The 22,774-nt window shown below is 41.3% G+C and overlaps 2 protein-coding genes and 2 long non-coding RNA genes across 12 annotated transcripts in view; 2 read left to right on the plus strand and 2 right to left on the minus strand.

Annotated features, from left to right (window-relative positions):
• On the minus strand, window positions 1-13,904 carry tp53inp2b (tumor protein p53 inducible nuclear protein 2b). Of its 8 annotated transcripts, none has more exons than XM_086030366.1 (5): window positions 13,714-13,904; window positions 12,689-12,786; window positions 4,802-5,146; window positions 3,622-4,183; window positions 1-3,525 (listed from the first exon to the last, which is right to left on the minus strand). In XM_086030366.1, exons 3-5 carry the CDS (start codon window positions 4,923-4,925, stop codon window positions 3,270-3,272), a joined length of 942 nt encoding a protein of 313 aa, XP_085886492.1. In that variant the 5' UTR covers window positions 4,926-5,146; window positions 12,689-12,786; window positions 13,714-13,904; the 3' UTR covers window positions 1-3,269. The 8 variants fall into 8 exon arrangements, with proteins under 8 accessions (XP_085886492.1, XP_085886501.1, XP_085886483.1 ...); XM_086030375.1 differs by having other exon boundaries at window positions 13,539-13,904; XM_086030357.1 differs by lacking the exons at window positions 12,689-12,786; window positions 13,714-13,904 and adding an exon at window positions 9,528-9,800.
• On the plus strand, window positions 12,597-17,716 carry LOC147153462 (uncharacterized). The gene is made up of 2 exons (XR_015086784.1): window positions 12,597-13,241; window positions 16,929-17,716. It is a non-coding gene; the product is annotated as an uncharacterized LOC147153462 (long non-coding RNA).
• On the minus strand, window positions 17,583-19,483 carry LOC147153463 (uncharacterized). The gene is made up of 3 exons (XR_015086790.1): window positions 19,212-19,483; window positions 18,190-18,455; window positions 17,583-18,111 (listed from the first exon to the last, which is right to left on the minus strand). It is a non-coding gene; the product is annotated as an uncharacterized LOC147153463 (long non-coding RNA).
• ggt7 (gamma-glutamyltransferase 7) overlaps window positions 19,349-22,774 on the plus strand; it is a 12,483-nt gene continuing 9,057 nt past the window's right edge. The window contains exons 1-7 of one of the 2 annotated variants that reach the window (XM_086030326.1): window positions 19,349-19,738; window positions 19,816-19,992; window positions 20,505-20,770; window positions 20,904-21,130; window positions 21,232-21,383; window positions 21,487-21,604; window positions 21,685-21,752. In XM_086030326.1, coding sequence (XP_085886452.1) covers window positions 20,551-20,770; window positions 20,904-21,130; window positions 21,232-21,383; window positions 21,487-21,604; window positions 21,685-21,752 — 785 coding nt within the window. In that variant the 5' untranslated portion in view covers window positions 19,349-19,738; window positions 19,816-19,992; window positions 20,505-20,550. Of the gene's footprint in view, window positions 19,993-20,504; window positions 20,771-20,903; window positions 21,131-21,231; window positions 21,384-21,486; window positions 21,605-21,684; window positions 21,753-22,774 lie in introns of both variants that reach the window. The other variant, XM_086030318.1, reaches the window with a different exon arrangement.

Consider the following 22,774-nt stretch of genomic DNA (forward strand, 5'->3'; position numbering starts at 1 on the left):
TTCAGGCGTTAACCTGAGCATTTATTGTATTGTTTCGAGAGTGGGTTGGTGTGTGGGTACCTGTGTTTTCTGAATGGATGCTGGAATACCCATCAGTTCATTTTGCATAGGTTTTGCCTGGTCGTGAACAACTGTCCACTTTATGGATGGAAAAAAAATCACAAAAACCATGCAGAAAAAGTGAAAGGCACAATCACCATAGATATCAGATACACCACATTTTATGTGTCTAAATATTTCATTTCATGGGGAGGTGTGTACTACTTGAGATGTAACATGGGCCAAAGCTCATGTGTTGGTAAGCTGCCATCATTTCAGGGCACAACATAAACATCAGAAACTCCCCAGACATTCATTGTTTTTCATTTAAAACACCCTAGCTATAATGACTATACAGAAAAATACAAGCATATTCTGTGTTATTTTGATACATATACATCATTTGATTTCTTTAAATATAAACTGTCTCCTACCTCATCGTTTACCTGCCCATTTCCTTTCATCATAAGTGTTCAACACACAGTATGACCACTCCCTCTCCACATTGTTAGATATCTTTTACTCTGAACACACACTTTCCAACATTTACACACAACACAATGATCCAATTGAAGAGCCAGAACGTGGCTAATGGGTGGGCCTGGAAAAATCAGGGTGGGCCTGAATATTTCTCTCACTGAGCACAATCCTCCTGTCCCGACACGTCGTATATTTGAATAAAATGACAAACTGAACAATATGAAGTTCAGTTCTTCCTTAGACATCCACAATTAGGCCATTCTTAATATTCAATAAAATAAAAAAAACAACGAAACGCAAATAAAAAAAATAATTTAATAATTTACTAAAAATTAAAAAGTATATAATTTTTTCCTGAATCTCACTGGGTGGGCAGTCTGTCAATTTGGATGGGCCTGTGCACACCCAGGCCCACCCATGGTTCCGCCCCTGCACTGATCACATTTCCTTCTTACATCACAATAGAGGTGAGGAAAACAAATAAAAATAAGCAGCAACGTTTTGCAGACACAAAGCTTGAGCGTTGCATTTTACATGCATGTACATACACCCACCCACAATCTTGCACACGTAGATCTGTGATCTCATCAACAATTCAGCTGTGCATGTCATTTCATTACTATACCCTGCACAATACATATAGAATAAACAAAGGGGGGAAACAAAATTTATAAATATTTTAATGAAAAATATCTTTTATGGGATTAAAACAATAAAACAATTTTGGTATGTAACTAAAAAGAACAATTAAAAGACTTAAATGGATGGTTTAAAAACACTCTCATTCTCTTTGATTGTGAAAGCATTGCCAGTTAATTCGCCAATTGCCGCTAATTCTTTTGAACACAGCAGTACAGATTTGTATTACAGCCATGTCAATGCCCCCAGAAAAGTCCAAGCGGACCCTCTGGGAGGCAGTGTTAGCAAGCCAATGGCACATCGACTCTCAACCTCGTGTGATTTTAATTGTTCTCCTCAGTAAGGTGTGACTCAAATGGGGGCAAGGATGCCGTGTGGGCAACCGAGAAGCCTTTTCCATTTTCATAAGGAGCACCAAATTGATGCAGATAGGAGTCGCATAAGTCCCTTTGAACTCAACAGTGTGCACTCAAGTCTAGAGAGGCTTTGACGTCCAACAGAGCACTAGAAATTGTTCTTAGAATATTTACAAGTGTAATAAAGGACTATCATAATGAACGTTTTGGGGAAAAAACAAGTGAAAGAGTAAAGGAACACACAAGCACACAGCACACCACGAAAACTTTTGACTCACAAAAATGAATGACAGTGCAAATGTACATCCATGTCTCCAATAATATACAAACATTAGTTTACATTTCAGCACCATTGTTTAATATTGTTTAATACATATCATTAAGCTGAACCTCTAGTTGAACAATGCTAAGCGTTTGGTGTACATACAGGAACAAACACCCGGAACAAAGACCTAATGAAAGTTTTAGATGAGTTTTTTTCTCAAAAAAAAACAAAAAACTGCATAATTGGAGTCTTTTTAATGAAAGGGGCTAATGAATGCAACCAGCACGCTTGCTTTTTTCGTTTCGTAAAAGTGGAGAATCACAGCACACTCTGTGGCTGGTGTGTACTGGGCACATTGCTTTAGCTGGCAGATTTGCCACACTCACTATCATGCAGTGTCTTCTGCAAAGAGGACGTTTTCATGTATTCATCTTGTCTTCATGAACAGACTACTATTGGCGGAACCATGCACAGACTGTAAAACCAACAAAACAGAAGAAAGAGCTAAACCATCAATCCTGCTCTCGATACACTTACTATATTCTGTCATATCATGTGACCCAAGCACAAGGCCTTTTTCCAATTATTTCACTTTTTTCTATTAAAAAGCCAACTAACTTACCATTATCTCAAATATAAATTGAAATCCTCAATGTTTTTTAATTGATGCTAGACAACACAGGCCACTGTTGAGGGTCACTTTACACTTAGCTTTTCTTCTAAATCACAGTCACCGCATCATTTCCTTTACTCTTTAGTCTGTTTTGCTCTCATTTTCCCACCATCGCCTACTTGCTCTCATCCTTCTCAAAGTGAGACATGAGGAATCACACAATGTTTAAGCTCCCGTGTTAAGATTGTTTGCTACAATTCAAACGCAATAGATTTTATTGAGCTTTTCATTCCACAATCATCACACGGTATATCCATCCTCTTTTTTCTGGACGAAAATAAAGTTTCATGTGGTTATATTAACTTAACATAGAGCTGTGGGGAAATGATGAGCGGCTTTCTCTGGAAATAAAGTTTAGCCATGTTGCAGTCAAGGCAAAGTTCCCCCAATTTTCTTTTCTGTTCAGACAGAGAAGATCGCTTATTAATGTGAAATGACTCATCAAGTTCATCAATGTATTGTAATTGATCTCAAAGTTGTATCTGGTAACGATTCAATAAGACACCTTGGGAAACAGTCCAAGACATTTTACTAAAAAGGAGAAAATGAATAGAGCTATTTATTTACGTGGGACTTTTATGAACATTTTGTTGCTTTTTTGGACATTGCAGAAAATATAGTTAAGTTCTATTCAGATCCACTCTGAGGGCTTAACTGCAAAATAGGGAGAATCCAATTAGTCTAAAGTGTAGTATTCATTCAGTTGGACAGATTGTGCCGAAAAGAAATCAGATGCTTGAATGCACTGAATGCGGAGAAGGTTGACTATGCTCTTCTGATGCCCTCAGAGTGGACAATGTCCCCAGTTTCTCGGGGTCTAGTGGCAGAAGTTACGCTTGCTAGGCTGGTGCAGGAAGGTGTTTCGAGCGTGACTTGCGTGGCGTGGAATCTGCTCCCTGCTGCGGTTTTGGCGTTGGATGCGGTTGCGGCTCAGGTGGCGCCTCTCCATGCGAGCTTTGCTACGCTGGACTCTGGCCACTTGGGCCACCTTAGGCTGGACATACGGTCCAAAACTCACCCTGAATGGCCCAGGGGTGTGTGTGGCCGGAGCAGCAGCTGGCTCGGCCACTCTGCTGCAGGAGGGGAGCCAAAAAAAAAAAAAAAAAAAAAATGTGGTTGTTAAGCGGCTCGTGATGGTGCTAAGCGGGGGTGTTTTGTGAGTTCCTCACCTCACGCTACTCGCCATGCTCACAATGCTTTCCTCGCCCAGCACGGAGAGGTTGCCGTTGGAGACCATGGACAGGTTGTTCGGCAAGACATACACAGACATGCTGGGGTGCTCGATGAGCAGGTCCTCCATGGGGCTGGCTTCCGCCGTGGCTCCTTCTGCATTAAAACAGGGGGGAGGGGTGACAAACCAGCTCTCATCCATGCAGCCTCTCTCTGAGCCTGCCCTACTGCTATCCCCACTGCCCCCACACTCGCTCCCAACAGGAGAAGTCGACTTAGAAGTCGAGGAGGCTGTGGACAGTCTGGCCCGTCTTGACAATGTTGTGAGGCCCGTGTTTGATGGGTTCAGACTAGCCGTGGGGTCCGGCGGTAATACTGCCCCTTGCGCCCGGCCGCTACGTGTCCGCCGTCGCTTGTTAGGTGGGCGGGGAATAGAAGTTAGGCATTCAGTCCGTGTTTGAGCGTCTTCAAGGTTTAATGGGTTGCTGTTTGGGATTGGATGTGCAATAGTGAATTGGGCCTGTGTGTCAGCGTCAGCTTGCATCATGCGGCCAGACTCGTCTACGCGCATGGCACGCATGACATCAGGGACGGGGACGCCAATATGGTGGAGGTGGGAGGATTTGATGCAAATGTGGTAAACATTCCAAATGCCGGTAGAAGGGATCGTTTTGTGGCCATCACATACGCACGCGCACGCATACCAGTGTGGGGGATGTAAGGGTGTGTACAAAAAATCGGAGGGGAGGGGGGAGAAGAGGGGGCAAGGAGACACAAAACATAAAAGAGTCACATCATTAGTTGTGTTGACCCTCTTGGGTTTTGAATGTTTCTCCTATTTTTTTCGTTGTTTGATTGGCTTCTGAAGATACATTTTATTTTTCAACAGTCCACTTTGTCATGATTGAGATCATAAACAAGTTGGAGTGAGAGTTATGTTCAAAAGGAATTGCATCTTTCCCTTGTCTGGCTGAAAACATCTCAGGTAAGTCAGCCTTCTGCCTGGGCCTGTACATGATCAATTCCTGACTACACCCTTCACTCAAAGCATTATGTTCAGTGCAAGTGGGGACAGCGCTTGCACTCACTCTTTAAATTTCATTGCAATAGTTTTCACAACCCAACGGTCATCCTATGTTGCTTAACTCTCGAAAGCTATTATCCAGTCAGATGACTCACCAGGCAGGTTGACAAGCATCCATCCTTCCTCGTCGGCCTCTGTCACGCAGGGATTAGGTCCCTTCAGTTCAGCTGCCACTTCTTCTACCTCCCCAAACAGCAAGTTGCTCAGACGTTGAAACATGACGGCTTGGCCTTAAGGTTTGAAGACTTGACGCGCAAAAACAAAAAAAGCTGTAGCTGCCTTAGAATGGGATGCGTTTTTTAGGTAAGACTTGTAGCTGTGTATTCTTATTATTTGACTTTGCTTTGACTCAGAGCCCTTTGCTGGATCTTGGTTTGGACAAGGAGAGGGTGGGCCTCAGTAGTGCAAATGTAAGGTTTCACTTGGTTTGGAGCAAAGGCCTGAAAGAGAGGAAACAGATAATAATGGTGTTAGAAAACTGTGTTCTTCACTGGCAAAGCAAATGTTAAGAAAACAATTTCATGTCAAATAGTGCAACAAAGTCCACATTTTGTATTCCCTCCAAACAAAAACCTGACAGCATCCTTCCGTCAACAAACATGGTGGGGTGTGCATAATGAGGATTATTTATGGGGGTCCAAATGATTTTGGTGCTACCTCTGTATTTGTATTATGAAATATTGTATGTTCGCAGTCACTGCTGATGTGCGAAGCTGGCTGGAGCTTCGTTATACGTGCGCCCTTTCAAAGTACACGACTTGTTAAAGACAGCATACTACAAGAATTTGCTCACTAGAATTGTCATAAATTGCACTTTGGTCCACAAATCTGTGGCATAGCTTTTGTTTGCACGATCACCTTGGTTTGCTTAAATACAACCGCAATATCATTATGTGGACCTCATTTGTGTCTTCAATGGTGAGAGTGAAGCGCACGTGTATCCACTAGATTGACCTTTAATAATAAATTATATTATTGACTTAACGAAGCCAAGGAGAAATGTAAACCTTTCTGGGTTTGTTTGTTTTTTTAGGATGACCTGCGTTTAGAGGTAACCACATGTAGCATATATTAGTGAGGCCACAGTACTGATACCATTGTTATTTTGCGATAAAAGAAAGAACACAACACATAAACATAGGCACTTACATTTATGTTTCATAACACTACAGAGTTTTCTCTCAAATCTTTATCACTTTTAAGCCTGATCATGAATCTGATGTATCATTTGATCGCCACAACCAAGAGGCCTTAAATGTTTTTTGTGGTTTGCAGTTAAGTGTTGTAGAATGCTGCATCCAAGGGAGAGTGGTTTCCAATATTGAGCCTCTCTCACTGCAGTCAAAAGTTAGGACAGTTTCTCAGTCAAACGCATGAAAAGGTGCATCTAACCTTTTTCCAGGTAGTGTAGCTAGGGCACATACTGTACATCTCGGTAGTTCAACACCACTGCAAATTACACCCACACTAGTAATAATATATTTTCTTAAATTATTACCTCCTTGTGTCAATACTGAGGAAATGTATCAATGTAAAGCCTGAAGTTTTGATTCAGCTCTTGTATTGGATTTTGTTATGCTGGCAAGTTTTGAAATGTGGAAATAAATGAATGCTGCTTTATAAAGAAAAAACATTTAAGTGGAAGTCAGCCCAAGCATATTTTTTTCAAGAATATGTTCTATGCAGGCCCACTAGTTGAAACAAGGCATTCTGACAAATATTGCGTCTGGGGAATAAGAGTTAATCCACCCGTTTTTAGCCATCTCTTGGGTCGGCCATTTTGTCACTTCTGTTGACTGAATATGACATCACAACTGCTCAGGGCTTAGGTAACGACTAATCACGGCTGACCTGTTTTCTGAAGCTGAGCCGCGATTGGTCGTTACCTGAGCCCTGAGCAGTTGTGATGTCATTTTCAGTCGACAGAAGTGACAAAATGGCCGCCACCTGAAATGGTTAAAAAGGGTGGATTTTGCTGCTTAACTCATATTCCACAAACGCAATATTAATCAGAATGCCGTGTTTCAACTAGTGGGCCTGCTGGGAACATATTCTTGAAAAAAAAAGTGTTTGGGTTGACTTCCGCTTCAAGTAGTGAAAATAAGCAACACAGAGATATTACACATTTACAGATCATTAAAAGGGAAGGAGGTCCATTCACTGTGGAAGCTACTGAGGCAAGGGATAAGGCCTGACTAATGTGTAACAATGATGTAATAATAATAATGTCCAACTAAAGTTTAATAAGTCTGCTGACACGAGTGCAGGTGCATAAGGTATGACGCTCTGTCCTTATTTGGAGAACACAATGGTAAAAATGAACTTTAGAGGACACCTAATCATAGTGCACATTGCTGGCATCGGGCCAAAACCTCTTATCTCACTATTTGGTAAATCTAATATTCTTTTCACACATCTATACCATTGGTCAGTCCGCGCAATTGGATGTTATTTTCACAAATTATTGAAGTATATAAAGTGTTGAAAATGGTTTGCTCTCTTTGATTATGCAATGTTAATGGTTGAACAAACACACCATTTTTGAGGTCACCTGAAAAGTGATCATTTTGGAAGATGAGGATTCCGCCCGAGACCAGCAACATACAGATTTGGATTAGATAAAAGGGAAAGTTTATGCTCAACACTAAGGGGTTGTGTCTGTTGTTGTTTCAACGTATGTTCAACTTACAAAAATAATTCGTTCTGTGGCTCCATTTGTAACTCGAAATGTTCATAGATTGAGGTATATTTTCCCATTGAAATAAATGGAAATGCAATTCATCTCTTCCAGCCCCCAAATCATATTTATTTTATTATATATATTTGTTTATTTTAATCTGTGTGTGGTTGAAAATAAATACAGTAGAACATGAAAATAAGTGAAAATGTTATTATCACTATCACATATCACTAAGAAATAACACACTAAAATAAGAAGTACTTATTGTGCTTTAACTTTAAGTGAGGAGGGGAGATGGACAACAGCTCCCCCATTGAAAAAGAGTCTCCTTCCAAAATAGCATGACAAACTTATTTAGATGTCTTTTTTGCAATGTTAATGACGTCAAGGTAGCTGCTGTGAGAATTGTGATTGGAAAAAGTGCCAACCACGACGGTTAAATCATTCTGAGGTCTCATTAAGAGTAAAAAAAAAAAAAAAAACAGCAGAGCTATGGCAATTACTTACACACAGAGCCTATGATGGTTGAATAGAGAGAAAAGCACAGCAATTGAGCCATCCGCTCATCCATGCTGAGACAGTTCACATAACGAAACTTTGACGTTACTAGATCTAGTAACGAGGCATGTTTTCTATTAAAAAAGATTGTGCCTAACTTGAGAAGTTCGTAAAATGGGTCGTTTGTAATTCGAGGTTACATTATATGCTGTATACATAATCTCCTAAATGTTGCTGGATGGTTGACAACAATGATAATACAATGGTGTTAGCCCGGCTATAACATTTTGCATAGTGTGTTAGCATTAAGCTAGCAGTTTTGAAGTACTTTGAGTTAAACAATGTGTAATTCAGTTTTCTACGTAACGTTTGACATCGCCTGGGAGTGTCAAACAGTTAGAAGCATTTTTAAAGATTTGTTCACTGTCTGCCAAACTGCTGCTTATTTTAAAATGAGTTGAAGCGAGTTCATTGCCACCCTACAGCACTCTTATCAGAAGCTTTTGCTTGGAAGTAAAGGAAAAAATAAAACACCTGTGCAATGGCTAGTATGTCGAAAAACCTGGAAATCTGGAAGTCAGGTCACTTGTAAGTCAAGGTACTACTGTATTCTTTTAATTAAAACAAATTATATTGATATTGCTATAAATCATTATTATTTCACATATACATTTTAACTATGTATTGTTACTTACTTCGTCTATAAATGATCTGGTCCATCTGTCAATTTAAAAATCAAATGTGGCCCTTGATCACGCTAGTCATTGTAGTTCTATTTTACGACTAATGTATTCATTAACACGATTTCCACTTTCCAAACAGCACCTTGTATTACAGATGATAAGCGTCCCTTTTGCTTCTAGGGGCGGAGCTTATACAGTAGGCGTGGTCGGGGAATGAAAACAAGACGCTGTAACGTCACAGCATCGTCACGCAAGCCGCAGAAAAGAGTCTGAGGCGCAAACACAGCGAAATTGTAGGACATATGAACAGTGACGCCACACGAAATGAGTCCTTCACATCCAGTTTCGCGTCAATATTCTAACTGTCGTCCACCATCGAATATATGAGCGGCGCTGTTACAAGACGCTATCGCGTTGGTCGTTGTGTAAAAGCAGTAAAACTCGACGGCATTATACGGAGCCAGACAGCTATCGACGGACTTTTGTGTCGGTTACGTTATCCAGGTTACAGATGAATTATCCGTGTAAGCCCTCCAGCCGAAGGGTCAAAGCAATGACAGTCGTGGCTGATCAGCGAAGCGGCACTCACAACAAGACGTTGGCCCACACTGATGATAACGCAGACAGAAAAATAACACAGCGATGTTGATTGAGAACCTTAACCTCCAATGTCCGCCTCTCGAAAAACATCAACATCCGCCATCGGGCATTTGGTGCAGTTTGCACAACAACGGCTGCACAATGCAGATTGGTGTCATCTTCCGAGCAAAAGGCGTCGCATAACACTGAATAAAACGCTTTGAATCACACACGACATTGAAACATTTAGGCTGTGCAAGTAGTAGGTGACGATACGAGATGAAATTTTTACAGAATGACGGTTGACATTTAATCTTTATAGCTGTCATTTTTAAGCAGAGGGTATGACGAAAAAAACAAAAAGAAAAGCTGCTTACCTGCCTTTGCAATATTATTCAAGTTGTAAACGAGATCACACACAGTAGGAACGACAATTCTTAAAGCATAGCTTTAGATAGCCTTTAAGAGAGGTAGTTAAAACACCATCGTATAAAAATAAAAGGCTTTCTTCTCAGAAGAAGGGCTTCGTGTAAAATATTACACCGATGTTTCAGATCATAACATCTGCAGCTTTTTTGAGCCTCTGCTATCGTTTCTCCTTCTGTTTATTGCTGCCTCCAGCTGATCCTCAGATCAGTATGTAGAACGTACAAAACAGCTGATTGTGAGATCACAATACACAAGGACACGCCTTCGCTCCGCCCCCATGACGCCAGCGGGCCAATCAGAATCGGACACAAGCCACAAGCTCGAGCTGTGGGAAACAGCAAGGGTGGGGGCTGGGCCAAGAAGACTTCAACCTGCACTCAGAGAGAAGTTGGCTGATCCCTGATCAGCAGTCTCCATTGCCGCGGCTAAAATTTAGAATACAAAGCTGGGGGAGGGGAAACTGACTTGGTGTCTGTACTCACACGCCGTCTGCTATGAGGGCCCCTGAGGGACTTACCCGTAATTCAGGGTGAGCTCGCATGGATTCTACTGAAGCACTCCCTCATGCACTATTAATTAATGTATCAAATTCATTATGAATTTGATTTGCTCACATACATAAACTCGTACATACACTGGTTAATTTTAAACAGTCTTGTATACACAACTGATATTCTTTCGCCCACACCAGTGAAACGCACTACTGAAACCCAATGATACACGCATTAGATTTTTTACAGCCACATACACAAGCTCTAACACACACTGATTAAAAGCTCTCATATACACTGAAACACTCCCATGCTCCCAAATGAAATTCTTTTCACTCACATACACTCACACAACTGAACTTTTCCTGCTCACATACTCAAGTAAAGTGTTTTTCAAACTTTTTTGAGTCAAGGCACATTTATTTCATTGAAAAAAATCCCGCGGCACACCACCAACTGAAATTGTGACAAAAATAAGCTTATTTTAACAATATAAGTGTTATATTGTTTATATAAGCATGTTTAACATTGAAGAATGACGTTTTATTATAACGTATTGAATATTAATTGAATAAACACAAAGAAAAAAGTATTTTATAATGTTTCATATTGATACTTAATCAGTGTGAAACATGGGCCTGTTTGGATAAACATGCGTCACTAATTCGCTTGTCTCTAAACAAAGACAGTTAGCTACCTGCTGCTGCTGCTACCTTCTGGTATGGAAGAGTACTACAATGTGGTAAAGACATGATTACGCTGCCAGGCGCTAGACCGCACAGGCACACAAATGAGATAATTTCCCACGGCACACCTGACAATATCGGCACACAGTTTGAAAAACACTACTAGTAAACACTCTTACATAAACGAGTAAAATGCTGGCTGAAACACTACTGATCTCATACAAAATTACGTTTTTTTGCTCACATACACAACACTCACTTGCGCACAACAGGTTTTTTTTCACTCCCATACACAAGCGCTTACATACACTAGTTAAACGCTCTCATATACACCACTATAAATCTCTCATGTACAAAACTTATGTTCCTTATACATGAAACGCTACATACAGTATAACTGCATTTTTTTCTGCTCAGATGCACAAGTGAAATGTTCTCACATGCACGAGTCAAACACCGTCATAAACACTACAGAACCACTCTCATACACACTCAAATATTTTCTTTTCAGAAGCTCAATTAAAATACTCCTATACACTCGACTAAAATCCTTTTGCACATTACTCTGATATCCATTTGTTTAATAGACATATTGAAATATATGTTTAAGCAGTGTGTAAGAGAGCACCGCTATGATGTACATCTTGTCTTCATATTAGTTAAAGTAAGTTTAAGATTTCTTTTTTTCAGATAGTGCTCTTCTTATTCCAGTGATGAGAAACTCTCTTAGCTAGCTGAGAGTTTCGTCTGTCACTTCAGCCTTCATCGGAGCTGTCGCTGCTGTTGTCCGACGCACAACAGGACATTACACCAGAACCCCAAAACACAAAGCAGAACAAGAAAACAAGAAATCAGCCATAACAGACCACTGCAGAAGAACTAATTACATCATGGACTAGGGAAGGGGAAAGTCATTACATCAGAAACCAATACATTCAAAAGATGGGTCAATGAGGCAATTGAAATTGACGTGAAGATGGCATCATCAACAGGGACGAGGGGGCATACATGCTCCCACACGCCTGCGACACCAGCCTTCAACGGCGGTGGGTAGTTGGAGCGCAGGCTTGATTGTGTCGGGGAGCCTTATTTTGAAGGTCAGCTGTTTTTAGACACATTACAAAGAAGCCGTGACAGCTCCGTTGAAGGCTGAAGTGACACCCGGAACTGTCAGCAAGGTAAGCGAGTTTGTCTTCACTGAAATAAGAAGACCACTGTCTGGGAAAAAAAGAAACCATAAACATAGTGTGTAAGAGAGTGTTTTACTAGTGTATTCAAGGGGGGGAAATAATTGGTAGTGTGTGTGAGAGCATTTCACTTAGGTGAGAGAGCATTTCAGTTGTTTGTATGAGTGTTTCAGTAGTGTGTGTGAGCTAATCCTGAATTACTGGATGTCTTAGTTGACTAGGAAGAGAAGCTTGGACTGCATAACTGTTCACTTGCTGTGAACAATCCATATTTACCTTTCTATAAGAGATCTTCATCCATCTGGTTCATCTACAGTATATTTATAACTACCATTTGTGTTGCATTTGTAATTATATTTATAAACTCAAACACCTCTCTGTGTGCCTTAATTATCATATTTTTGAAGCGTTGGAATATTCAAAAAAACAAAAACAAGATTAGCACTCTCTCTTCCCTCCGTACTGTTGTCACTTTAAACACTGTTTGTAAACAGAAACTTTCCCTCAGCCCAAAAAGTGCCATTCGACATTCAACAGCCAATCAGGTGGGCTCTGTCTGGATGCAGCATTTGAGTAGCCAATGAGCTAGGAGGAGCTTCTCAAAACTCCTGCTGGTAACTTTTACACTTTGCAGTCTGTCACTGCCTTTATGAAACTGTTAACTCATAAAATACTGTGTGTCATGACAATCCCTTGTACATGTTTAGCATTGTAGAAGCTCAGTTTCTGTTTATAGGTGGCATAGTCACCTCATGTGGGTTTGCTGTCAGGTCTCCCAGCTCGCTTGTGATGACACGTGAGGCTTGCGTGGCTGCATGCATGGTCATCCATGTTCTCACAGGGCTTACTGTGGAATGTAATTCCTTTAGAAAAGTAAGGAAAACACAGCAGCCTAATTGTCTCTTTTAAATGACGACTTGTGTACAATGATGACTTGAGTTACACTTAAAGGCAAAAGGTCTAGCTACAACTGTCCTGTAATGTGGTAACGTTTCTTTTGTGTGTGTGTGTGTGTGTGCGTGTGTGTGTGTATGTGTGCGTGTGAGTGGCGGGAGGTTGTTTTAAATATAGATTTTGTTTTCGCTGTCTTTTCTGTGCAGACTGTAGTATAGACTTTGTAAAATACAAACACTTGAACAGTAGCCAAAGCCTGGCATAAGGATCTTTAAAAATGCAAGTGAGCACACCTGGCTGCATGAGCAAAAGTCTGCAACCAACAACCAACCAGTGCAACCAAAAGAACCACACCCAGCATCGTTGTGTCTACAATCACCTGACTTCCATTCCGACGCCTAATTACAGGTAAGATTGTTTTTGTCTGCAAGTTCATGTCTTTTTCTGAGAGACAAAGGGCCCTGCACCGTTTGAGCTTTGTTAAAGCAAAATGATAAAGTTTCGGCCTATACGGTTACCAGGTGCTAGGCACACAGACACTCAAACAAACACATTCCCCTCACAGCGAAGATTATGTGAGTGACACAACAGGAACAGTTTGTGTGTGCGCTCATGTTTTTGTTATCAAGCTCGTCTCGTCATACATGTGGTGGAATTATTCAAACAAATAATGCCAAATTTTAATGTAATCCATGCAAAATATACCGTAGGTCTGGTTTATGGCTTCTTTTTTCAGTCCCCACAACACAACACAAAGCCAGAGCTTTGACAAGATTCCCACAGTTTCGCCAAGCCGGCTGAAGAAATAGGTGAAAGTTCAGATCCGAGCCTTGCGTTCCATGTGCATGCTCATGTTCACCAATGTGACACACGGCTCTACCTGCATGCTTGTCCTCTCTTGGGCTGGCACAGCTAACTGCTTAAAAATCAAAAGCACTGTTCTTGCGTGCTTGAAGGTTTAGGTGTTGCCGATCGACAGAGTGACTCAGACTTCACACCTGTTGCACGTTCACACTCGTTCCTTGTTTGTTTCGTGCTGTTGAATTGCTCCCTTTAATCCCTTCCCGAACTGTGACATGGACATCGTGTCTGATGAGGACAAGTGTTTGTTGTAGTGTATTTTAAAACAGACCATTTGGAAACATGCCAATCCACAAAAGCACTGCCCCTCTTCTGACCATGTTACATAACAAAATAGGCCATGAGCAGAACAGCACTCTGTGTCCCTGTGACCTTGTCACATGTTTTGATACCACCGTCCTTTGAAGCTTTTATTTTTGGTCTTGTCGCTTTCCTTTCCTCTCTGCTGCAGCATTAGTGGCTGTTTGCATACGATAAGAGTGTGTCATGGGTGGCAAGCCAGATGAGACGTGAAGTGCTGTATCGAGGGCCTGCATGTGACACAGTTTTGGATGCCCAGAGGAAAAGGATTTGAATACTGACACAACATATCATGGATATAAAAAGTCTACACATGGTTTTTGAAAAAAATAAAATAAAATAAAAATACCAAACTTTTTGTACAATTAATGTAACCAATAACTTGTACAACTCAATTGTGAATAAAAAATAGTAAGTTAAAACAAACAACTGAAATAATGTGTATACATAATGTGTGCACACCCTCTTATAACTAGGATGTTTATATGTCCAGAATGAGTCAGTCACATTCAAAACTCATGTTAAATAGGAGTCAGCACACATCTGAGACCATTGGAAGTGTCTCTTTACCCCAATTTAATTTCATGTTCTTATAGTTTTTTTGTGACATTTTTATTTTATTTTTTTGCTTTCTAGCAATTATTGCTATGGTGTAGTGGTAAACTCGCATGACTTGTGAGCGAGCAGCGTGAGACCGGTTCCTGCTCAGTGATGGTGTCTCCTGTGTGCTCTCCGACTGGCTGGCTACCAGTTCAGGGTGTAGTCCGCCTTTCGCCCAACGTCAGCTGGGATAGGGTCCAGCGGCAGCCCCTCCCCGTGACCCTGTATAGCAGGGCTATTCAACTGGCGGCCCGGGGGCCAGATCAGGCCCGCCAAACATGTTGGTCTGGCCCATGTATGATTGCCAAAAAGAAAAAACACAGACGTTCGCCACATATACACATCCTTATGTTACACATTGTCTGGTGTATGGGTTATAAGTTCCATTAATAGTGGATCTAAAAAATAAAAAAAAGATTTATCTTAGTATCTGTTTTTTATATCACAAAACCTGGCATTTGAACAGGGGTGTGTAGACTTTTTATATCCACTTTATCAAATATCTAATGGTCTGAGTATGTACCAGGTAAATGACTGAGCTCTTGAACAATGTTCAGTGAAACAGGACACACAAAGGTGACCATTTCAAAGCTTTCTTGCTTTTACAACTGGATTTTGCTATTAGGTGACGTTGAGCAAATCGACGCTCTGCACTGCTCTGGGCATCATGTAACATACAGTTTGTTTGTAAAGGTTATCCTCAACTGCACTTTGTGGTCCTAAGATAACCCTTAAATACACATAACACTTAGCCAGCAGAGACTCCACATGATAGCTTCCTGTCCTCCATCCAAATTACACAGCTGAGCTGATATAAGGCAAGTACCCCCTCCCATCCATATTCCAGGAGATTTCCCTCGCAGTTCATTTAGCACACAGAAAGGGAGCAAAGGGAATGTGTCAGCTTCTCTCTCCTTCTCTCCTTTCCTTCTTCATATCGCCTCAGAGCTCTCCCAAAGCCCCCCATGCATCCCGTCGGTGTGTCCTTACAAGGCTCGAGTGGACGGGGTCTGGAAGTGTCCTTGGCAAGGGGCAGCTGATAAACACTTTAAAAGCAAGGACAGGTTGTGCAGAGGGGGAACATAGCCTCAAATTCATGCTTCCCTGGAGGACACCATTAAACTTCACAAGGGAGCAATTATAAATTCCCCAAGGGATGACGGCCTTTTGGATGATGAGAAAGCATTATATTTCAGCTACTGGGGTCTAGATCTGAGAAATATTTTTGCTTTTAATGTTCATTCTAACATATATTTAATGATACATGAATATATATTTTTTTCCAATAATAGTAGGTGGTTGAAGAGTGCCTGGACTCTGCTTAGATTTGTCCCCCAATGATATGCTGCACTTACCATCAGCTGATGGCAGGGCTCCTGCACACAGCGCGCACTGATTGGATGGCCAATTTCCCACTGAGCGCCACCAATCAGAAAGAAGCGCTGGCACAGGGCAACTCTCTATATAAGCAGTGTGCGTTCACAATCAGACAAGTTGCTTGAAGAGGCACAAAGAGGTACATTCCCAGCAGATTCAAGCGGAGCTCAGTCAGACAAGCGGAGCGGTCATTGAAGACACACTACAACGGGCGAGGAGGATCCAAAACATATTGTTTTCAAGAATACATTCCCAGCAGGACCACTAGTTGAAACACAGCATTCTGATTAATTTTGCGTTTGTGGAATACGAGTTAAGGAGCAAAATGCACTTGTTTTTAGCCATCTCCGGGGGCGGACATTTTGTCTTCTGTCGACTGAAAATGACATCACAACTGCTCAGAACGACCAATCATGGCTGACCTGTTTTCTGAATCTGAGCCGTGATTGGTCATTGTGAGCTTCATTTTGGTGTTTGACGCTTCAGGGTACGTGGTGTCTCTTACCGTTTTTTTTTGGTGCCATGCAGGGATAGAATTGCATCTACCGCTGTGAAATACTGCGGTTATAGTACAACAATTGTCAATACGTGTACACTTGTCCCCTGTGTTGGTTAAAACATTTCTTAAGATGAGTTAGCTGATCAACAAACGGCTAACATACGTGCCGTTCACAGGTGCACGATGCACTCTGAAGTAATTACGGTGTGTGTGCATTGACTTCATATTCTTTGAGTTATGCAGAAGGCTAAACGTGCACAAAGTTGTAATCACAGCACTGCAAAGTACTTGCTCTAAATTGTCGTATAGTTCATTGTGCACTATATAAATTAAGAATTAAGATGTACTGTATTGTATTATAGGAAATGTGAGTAGTGTAAATAGCAACAGTACTTCTTACTGTGTTGCATGCACTTTTTTTTTTTTCATCAATTTATTTATTTGTTTTTTACTTTCAGTCTCCCAAGAGCATCTTAAACAGCTCCTCAAGTTTTGGGTGGGATGGGAGATAACCCATGCCCGATATGAAAGTGGACGGTGGTGAGAGTGGAACATCCCACTTCAGCAACGTGCTCTTGGAATTTAAGATTGCCTGCCCATTTCAGAAATTAGTCAACCCAAACGGTTTTTTTTTCGGAAATATATTCTGTGCAGGCCCACTAGTTGAACTATGCCATTCTAATTAATATTGTGTTTGTGAAATATGAGTTAAGCAGCAAAATCCACCCCTTTTTAGCCATCTCTGGAGGCGGCCATTTTGTCACTTCTGTCGACTGAAAATGACATCACAACTGTTCAGGGCTCAGGTAACGACCAATCACGGCTCAGCTTCAGAAAACAGGTCAGCCGTGATTGGTCCTGAGCCCAGAGCAACTTCAATGTCATTTTCAGTCAATGAGTGGATTAACTCTTATTCCACAAACGCAATATTTATCAGAATGCCTTGTTTCAACTAGTGGGCTGGCATAGGCCGTATTATTGAAAAAAATATGTTTGGGTTGACTTTACCCTTAAAAAGAACTGCAATGCAACAACTGATAGTGGCTTTGGATTGTCATAGACTGAGGTTATAATTTTGTAAGTTTTAACCAAGTATTACTGATTTTGTGATCGGTAGCTCAGTTACAGTTTATTCAACATTTGTACGGTTTGAAAACATTTACCAAGCTAGTTTTTCTGTTTGGCCACACAACTAATGACCCAATTGTCACTTTGTCACACAAGAAAATAAAGACTTTGCTTGACATTTCTTGTGCAGTTTTTTCTCTTTACTGGAATTGAAATAAATACAGGTATAGCAATGGAAAAATAATATAAACTTAATACAATATATTGTATTATAATAACTTTCAGGCCACAATTTTGCATGGATACTGAAAATTTGACTGAATGTCGCCAATATGTAATATTCTGTCACATGGACATTCAATGTAGTAGTGGAGGTGGTTACATGTTTACACAAGTTTTGCATAATTTTCATTCATCACAATCCTCATTTGGCCCGTGAACAAAAGTAGTTGCAAAAGGATTGTACTATGTTTTCCCACTGGGATTAGACAAACTTCAGATGACCTTACCAAAGCTGGAATCACTGGACACAAGGCCACAACTTTCCCAGTTAAACATGGGGATGTGCAAACCCTGTAGGTGATGTGTAACAATTCATTATGTTGCCTGAAAAACTGCATGTTTTGTTTACCAAAGTTTAAAAGGACTTACGCAATCATTAGACTCCTGTAAATTGTGCTGCAGTCCTATGTGCCACAGTTGGTTAGCGGTACCATTTCACTTAGTGCTCATTGGATGATTGTCCCAGCCATCTTTGAAAACATCGTTGGGCTTGTAAGCAGTGAACAAAGACATTGACAACAGAAAAGGTGGACGCTGCTGGACAGGTTCAGATCATCTTCCTCCAGTTGGTGCAGTATGGCATGTAGTGGAGGCAGGAGATTGTTGCGTAAACATCTCGTCAGAGAAGTTCAATTCTGTCAGGTCCAAATTTAATTAGTTCGGCTTTTAAAATACCCTTGTCTAGAAAGAAGATAAGTAGATATCATTGCAAACCATGTGAGTCATAAAAGAAAAAATAAATCGAGTATAGGTTCAAAGATGAATCTACTAATTGGCTATCAAATTAAGCTTTTATGATAATTGATTAATTATTTTCATACTTGGTTTACAATGTTCCTTATCCCCCAATTTTTACCCTCTCAACAGTAAATATTCTCAGGTCTATGTAGCCTTTGATGAAAGCACCTATTTTTTTGCTTTTTCAAAAATAAGACATTTGCAAACATTTGCTTTTACTTAAATAAGAATGATCAACATTTTCCAATATTCTCTGATGTGCCAAAGACAAGTCTAATCGCTTAATCATAAAGAATTTGTGCATTTTCTGCACAAAAAATTTGAAAGACATGTTTTAGAATGAAAGGATGGAAACAAAATGTTGTTTTTTTTAATTCATAAGATTACTAAATAAAATTAATTATTAAAATGAGCATTAGTTGCAGCCCTACAGCAATTATGTTTTGAAAGAAGGTGAACAATTGTTGTCCTTTGCTGCGTTGGAATGACTGCTGGCCTTTGGTAAATTGTTGCTCTAAATTGTTGTCTTTACATTTTTTTATTTAATTATGAACAGATAATTAGAAGATAAATGCAGCGGATACATTAAAAAGTCATTATTTTGACTACAAAGAAATACTGTACACGTAAGAGGTTTGAAAGACACTACGTACCCTGAAGCATCACACACCAAATAGAAGGTCGCCAAGTGGTGGTTAGTGGTAACAACAAGTCACATCGCCTCCAGTGGTGACGTCAGCGAAACGCGCCGTGCACGGCCCTATTGTTCAAATCCGCAATGAATTGTGGGTAATAAAGTTTGGTTTGGATGCGGGCTAAGCCGAAGTGTTGAACAAGGGTACAAAACAGAGCGGTTTTGGAATGGGACACACTCGCACCCTCAACTGGAACGGTGAAAGTGGGGGTATTAGGAATTTGGGATTAATGTGAGTCCATCGTATATACTTCCGTGGGAGGAGGAGGAGGATGATGAGGAAGAGGAGGAGCATATTGAGTATGACGACAACAACAACAGATGATGTAACCGGAGCAGGTGATCAACTCGCTGACATCGGATTCCACATCCATTGTCTGGGCTGAACTTGGTCGTCCTCGTACCTGGACTATGTGTACCAATCACAGTGTTCATACACCAGACGATGCGACGCTGAGGAGCACAGTACCTGTAGTGTGGTGGGAAGTAAGTGCTATATACATGTACTGACAAGTGGCAGCACCTTTGGCATTCCTGTAAGTGGAGTATCTCCCATGGTGAAGTATTGTGCCGAACCTGTTGTTCCGGTTGGACACCCTCCACTGACCCATACAACGCCGTGGCAAACGATAGTTAGTGGTTCCTCCAGTGATAGAGAACGACACGGCTGCGACACGTACACACGGAAAATAACCCCTTAAGGAATATTTTCGACTTCCTCATGAACTACCCCCAGCATGGTACGTAAAGTGGATTTTGCTTGTTTTATTTTCGAGCCGTGATTGAATAGAATTAGCCAGAGCTTGTTAGCTATCTTGTGCAAAGAGCGGCCGGAATATCCTGACAGGTAATGTTAGCAACTTGGTACTACAAGTCCTTGTGTACGTGCATTTTCAATGCATACATTTTTTATAATAACTGAATGTTGTGTTGAGGTATTTATGTTAGGCGATAGGCCCAGTGTCGCCCAGTATGTAAAGCAGGCCATGGAAATAAAGATAAGATGATCTGCGAGTGTTATGTTCTGCAGGTTCTTGTTTACACAAAATGCACAGTCATCTGAGCAACGCACCCATTTCTTAGTAAGAATGCTGAAAAAGGGCAGATTGTGACGGTGTCCCAATTTGACTTAAAGTCTCACCAAGTTAATAACATGCACGGACCTTAAGTGTACTGTATTAAGGTTCTTCACCGGGCCACACAAGAGACTCAGAAGTATGTCCATCTTGTCTCTTAAATGTTATATTTAAAGAGAGGACAGGCATAGTGTGTGACCCCCGCGATCCAGAAGAGTAGCCATGCACAATCCATCCCCTGAAGGAGTGGCAGAGTACCCTGGCGGATTTGTGGTGGCGAAAGATGCCACGCCAGAGACAACGCTGGGCAGTGCCTATTCTCCGGTGGACTACATGAGCATCACAAGCTTCCCCAGGCTGCCAGAGGATGAAGTGATGCAGGGGGACAATGCCTTAAAATCTCGTAAAGATGATGACAACATCCTAGGCGAGCAAGAGACAGGTCAGTAATCCTGTGTCACATGGTGTTTCCTAAAAATAAATGTTTTCTAAAATCACTTTGGCTGTTGTATGCATGAGGAATTCAGAAAAGTGATGGTGAAAACATCCTATACTGTATATATCTTCCATTCCAGACCCAGACGTGTTTTTGAGGTCTGCTCGTCTCCAGCGTCTCCCGTCCTCGGCGTCTGACCTAGCTTACCACGATGTTGTGTCCTTGAGGGAGACCACCAGAGACCCTTTTACACAAGATTGTGCTTGCCAACGGGATGGACTGAAGGTCATCATCACAGCCTGTCTCACCTTTGCCACGGGGGTCACCGTTGCTCTCATAATGCAGATCTCCTTTGGAGACCCCCAGGTGGGAGTGGCCATTAGTATGTTACAATAGGGCTAATTTGCTGAAATAATTCCTTTCTCAGGAGTGAAGTTAACCACAAACCATCTTCTTTTTCTTGCTAGGTCTTTCACCAAGGAGCGGTGGTGACAGATGTGGCTCGGTGTACATCCCTCGGATTTGAAGTTTTGGGGAAGCAGGGGTCCAGTGTTGATGCCGCCATCACTGCTGCCCTCTGTTTGGCGATTGTACACCCTCACACCTCTGGTTTAGGAGGGTGAGTTGTCCAGGGAAAAATCATGTATGCATCGGGGAAACATTTTTCTTACATTTGTCTGTACAGTATACTGTATACCAAGATGTCTGTGTGATGTCCTCAGGGGGGGAGTTATGTTGGTGCATGATATCCGGAAAAATGAGACAAGGGTCATTGACTTTCGAGAAACAGCGCCGACTGCCATTCGGGAAGAGTTACTCCAAACAAACCTCGATCTCAATGTGAGGCATTTATCCCATGTAACTGATAAGCAAGCCATACCTTTAGGATTTTCTAATTGCATGATTCATGTGCCTTTCAGCCCGGTCTGCTTGTTGGTGTACCAGGAATGCTCAGTGGGATGCATCAGGCACACCAACTTTATGGCAGGTATGTATAAATACATTTAAGACTTTTAATTCAACCTCAACACCTAGATGAGTTTCCATCCTTGTACTGTGGCACACTGGCATCACAACGTCTACATTCTTCTCCATAATGTATTTCTTCCAATCATGTCCTCGGGTTTTCATTTACTGAACTACCAAGAGTACCATGCCTTTATGGTCCTGTTATTCCTAGTTGAGGCAGAACTACAAATGTTATTAGAAATCAAGGAGTTCAAGCATGCAAATTGTACTTGTTTCCTCACTGTCTCATATGAAAGACTCAGGGGTGGTCATATTGACAAGCAGAAAGAACGAAAGCAAATCACAAGGAATGTCATCTTAGAACGTTAACCCACAGAAATACATGTACCTTCATGCTGCGGTCAGACCAAATGCGAGTTGAGTGTTGTTGGCATTGCGTTTCCATATATAGTCAATGCCGTTCGCCAGGTCGGGCACGAATGCACGCCAGGTGGTGCGGATGGAGCATTTGAAGTGAAAAATTTGCTTCTTCTACCATTTCGCTGGGCTTTGCAAATGTGTTTTTCACGTCGCCAACAGCCAGTTGAGAATGTAGTTACTATGTCACATGTAGCAGCAGCATAAGCATAAACAGGTCCACACACCGTGATGGAATAAAAACAATGTGTGACACTTTCATTACGGTCTGGTGGACCAAGAGGTTTACAGCACAGCCAACTTCCAATAGCGTTCGGGACCGAGCCAAAAAGGGAGCAGACTTGGGGAATGGTGAGTGAGGAATTTTGCTTATTTGGTGAGGGCATTGACTTGTTACGGTTATTGAACTGTCAACCAAGATAGCATTTAGTAGCCAAAGTAAAATAACCACCTGTCACCAGATCAACTAGCCATGTTCAAACTTTTTTTTTTCTGTTGAGGTAGGAGGAGCCCCTCCTCTTTTCCACTTGAAGCAACCCCGGTGTAGTTTCCCCGAGAACAAACACACGCTAGGTACCTGGGGCAATGTCATAGTTCGTGTTTGGTCTGAATGTAGCATTACAA

The sequence above is a fragment of the Filicampus tigris genome, chromosome 1 (assembly GCF_054856515.1).
Source record: "Filicampus tigris isolate MCC_2025a chromosome 1, RoL_Ftig_1.0, whole genome shotgun sequence".
Lineage (NCBI taxonomy): Eukaryota > Metazoa > Chordata > Actinopteri > Syngnathiformes > Syngnathidae > Filicampus > Filicampus tigris.

Coding starts and splice junctions, on each gene's coding strand:
- tp53inp2b (XM_086030366.1), bottom strand. CDS start 4,925: ATGTTTCAACGTCTGAGCAACTTGCTGTTTGGGGAGGTAGAAGAAGTG. Junction 4,184..4,801: donor GATGCTTGTCAACCTGCCTG/GTGAGTCATCTG, acceptor CCATGCGCGTAG/ACGAGTCTGGCCGCATGATG. Junction 3,526..3,621: donor AGCATGGCGAGTAGCGTGAG/GTGAGGAACTCA, acceptor CCCCTCCTGCAG/CAGAGTGGCCGAGCCAGCTG.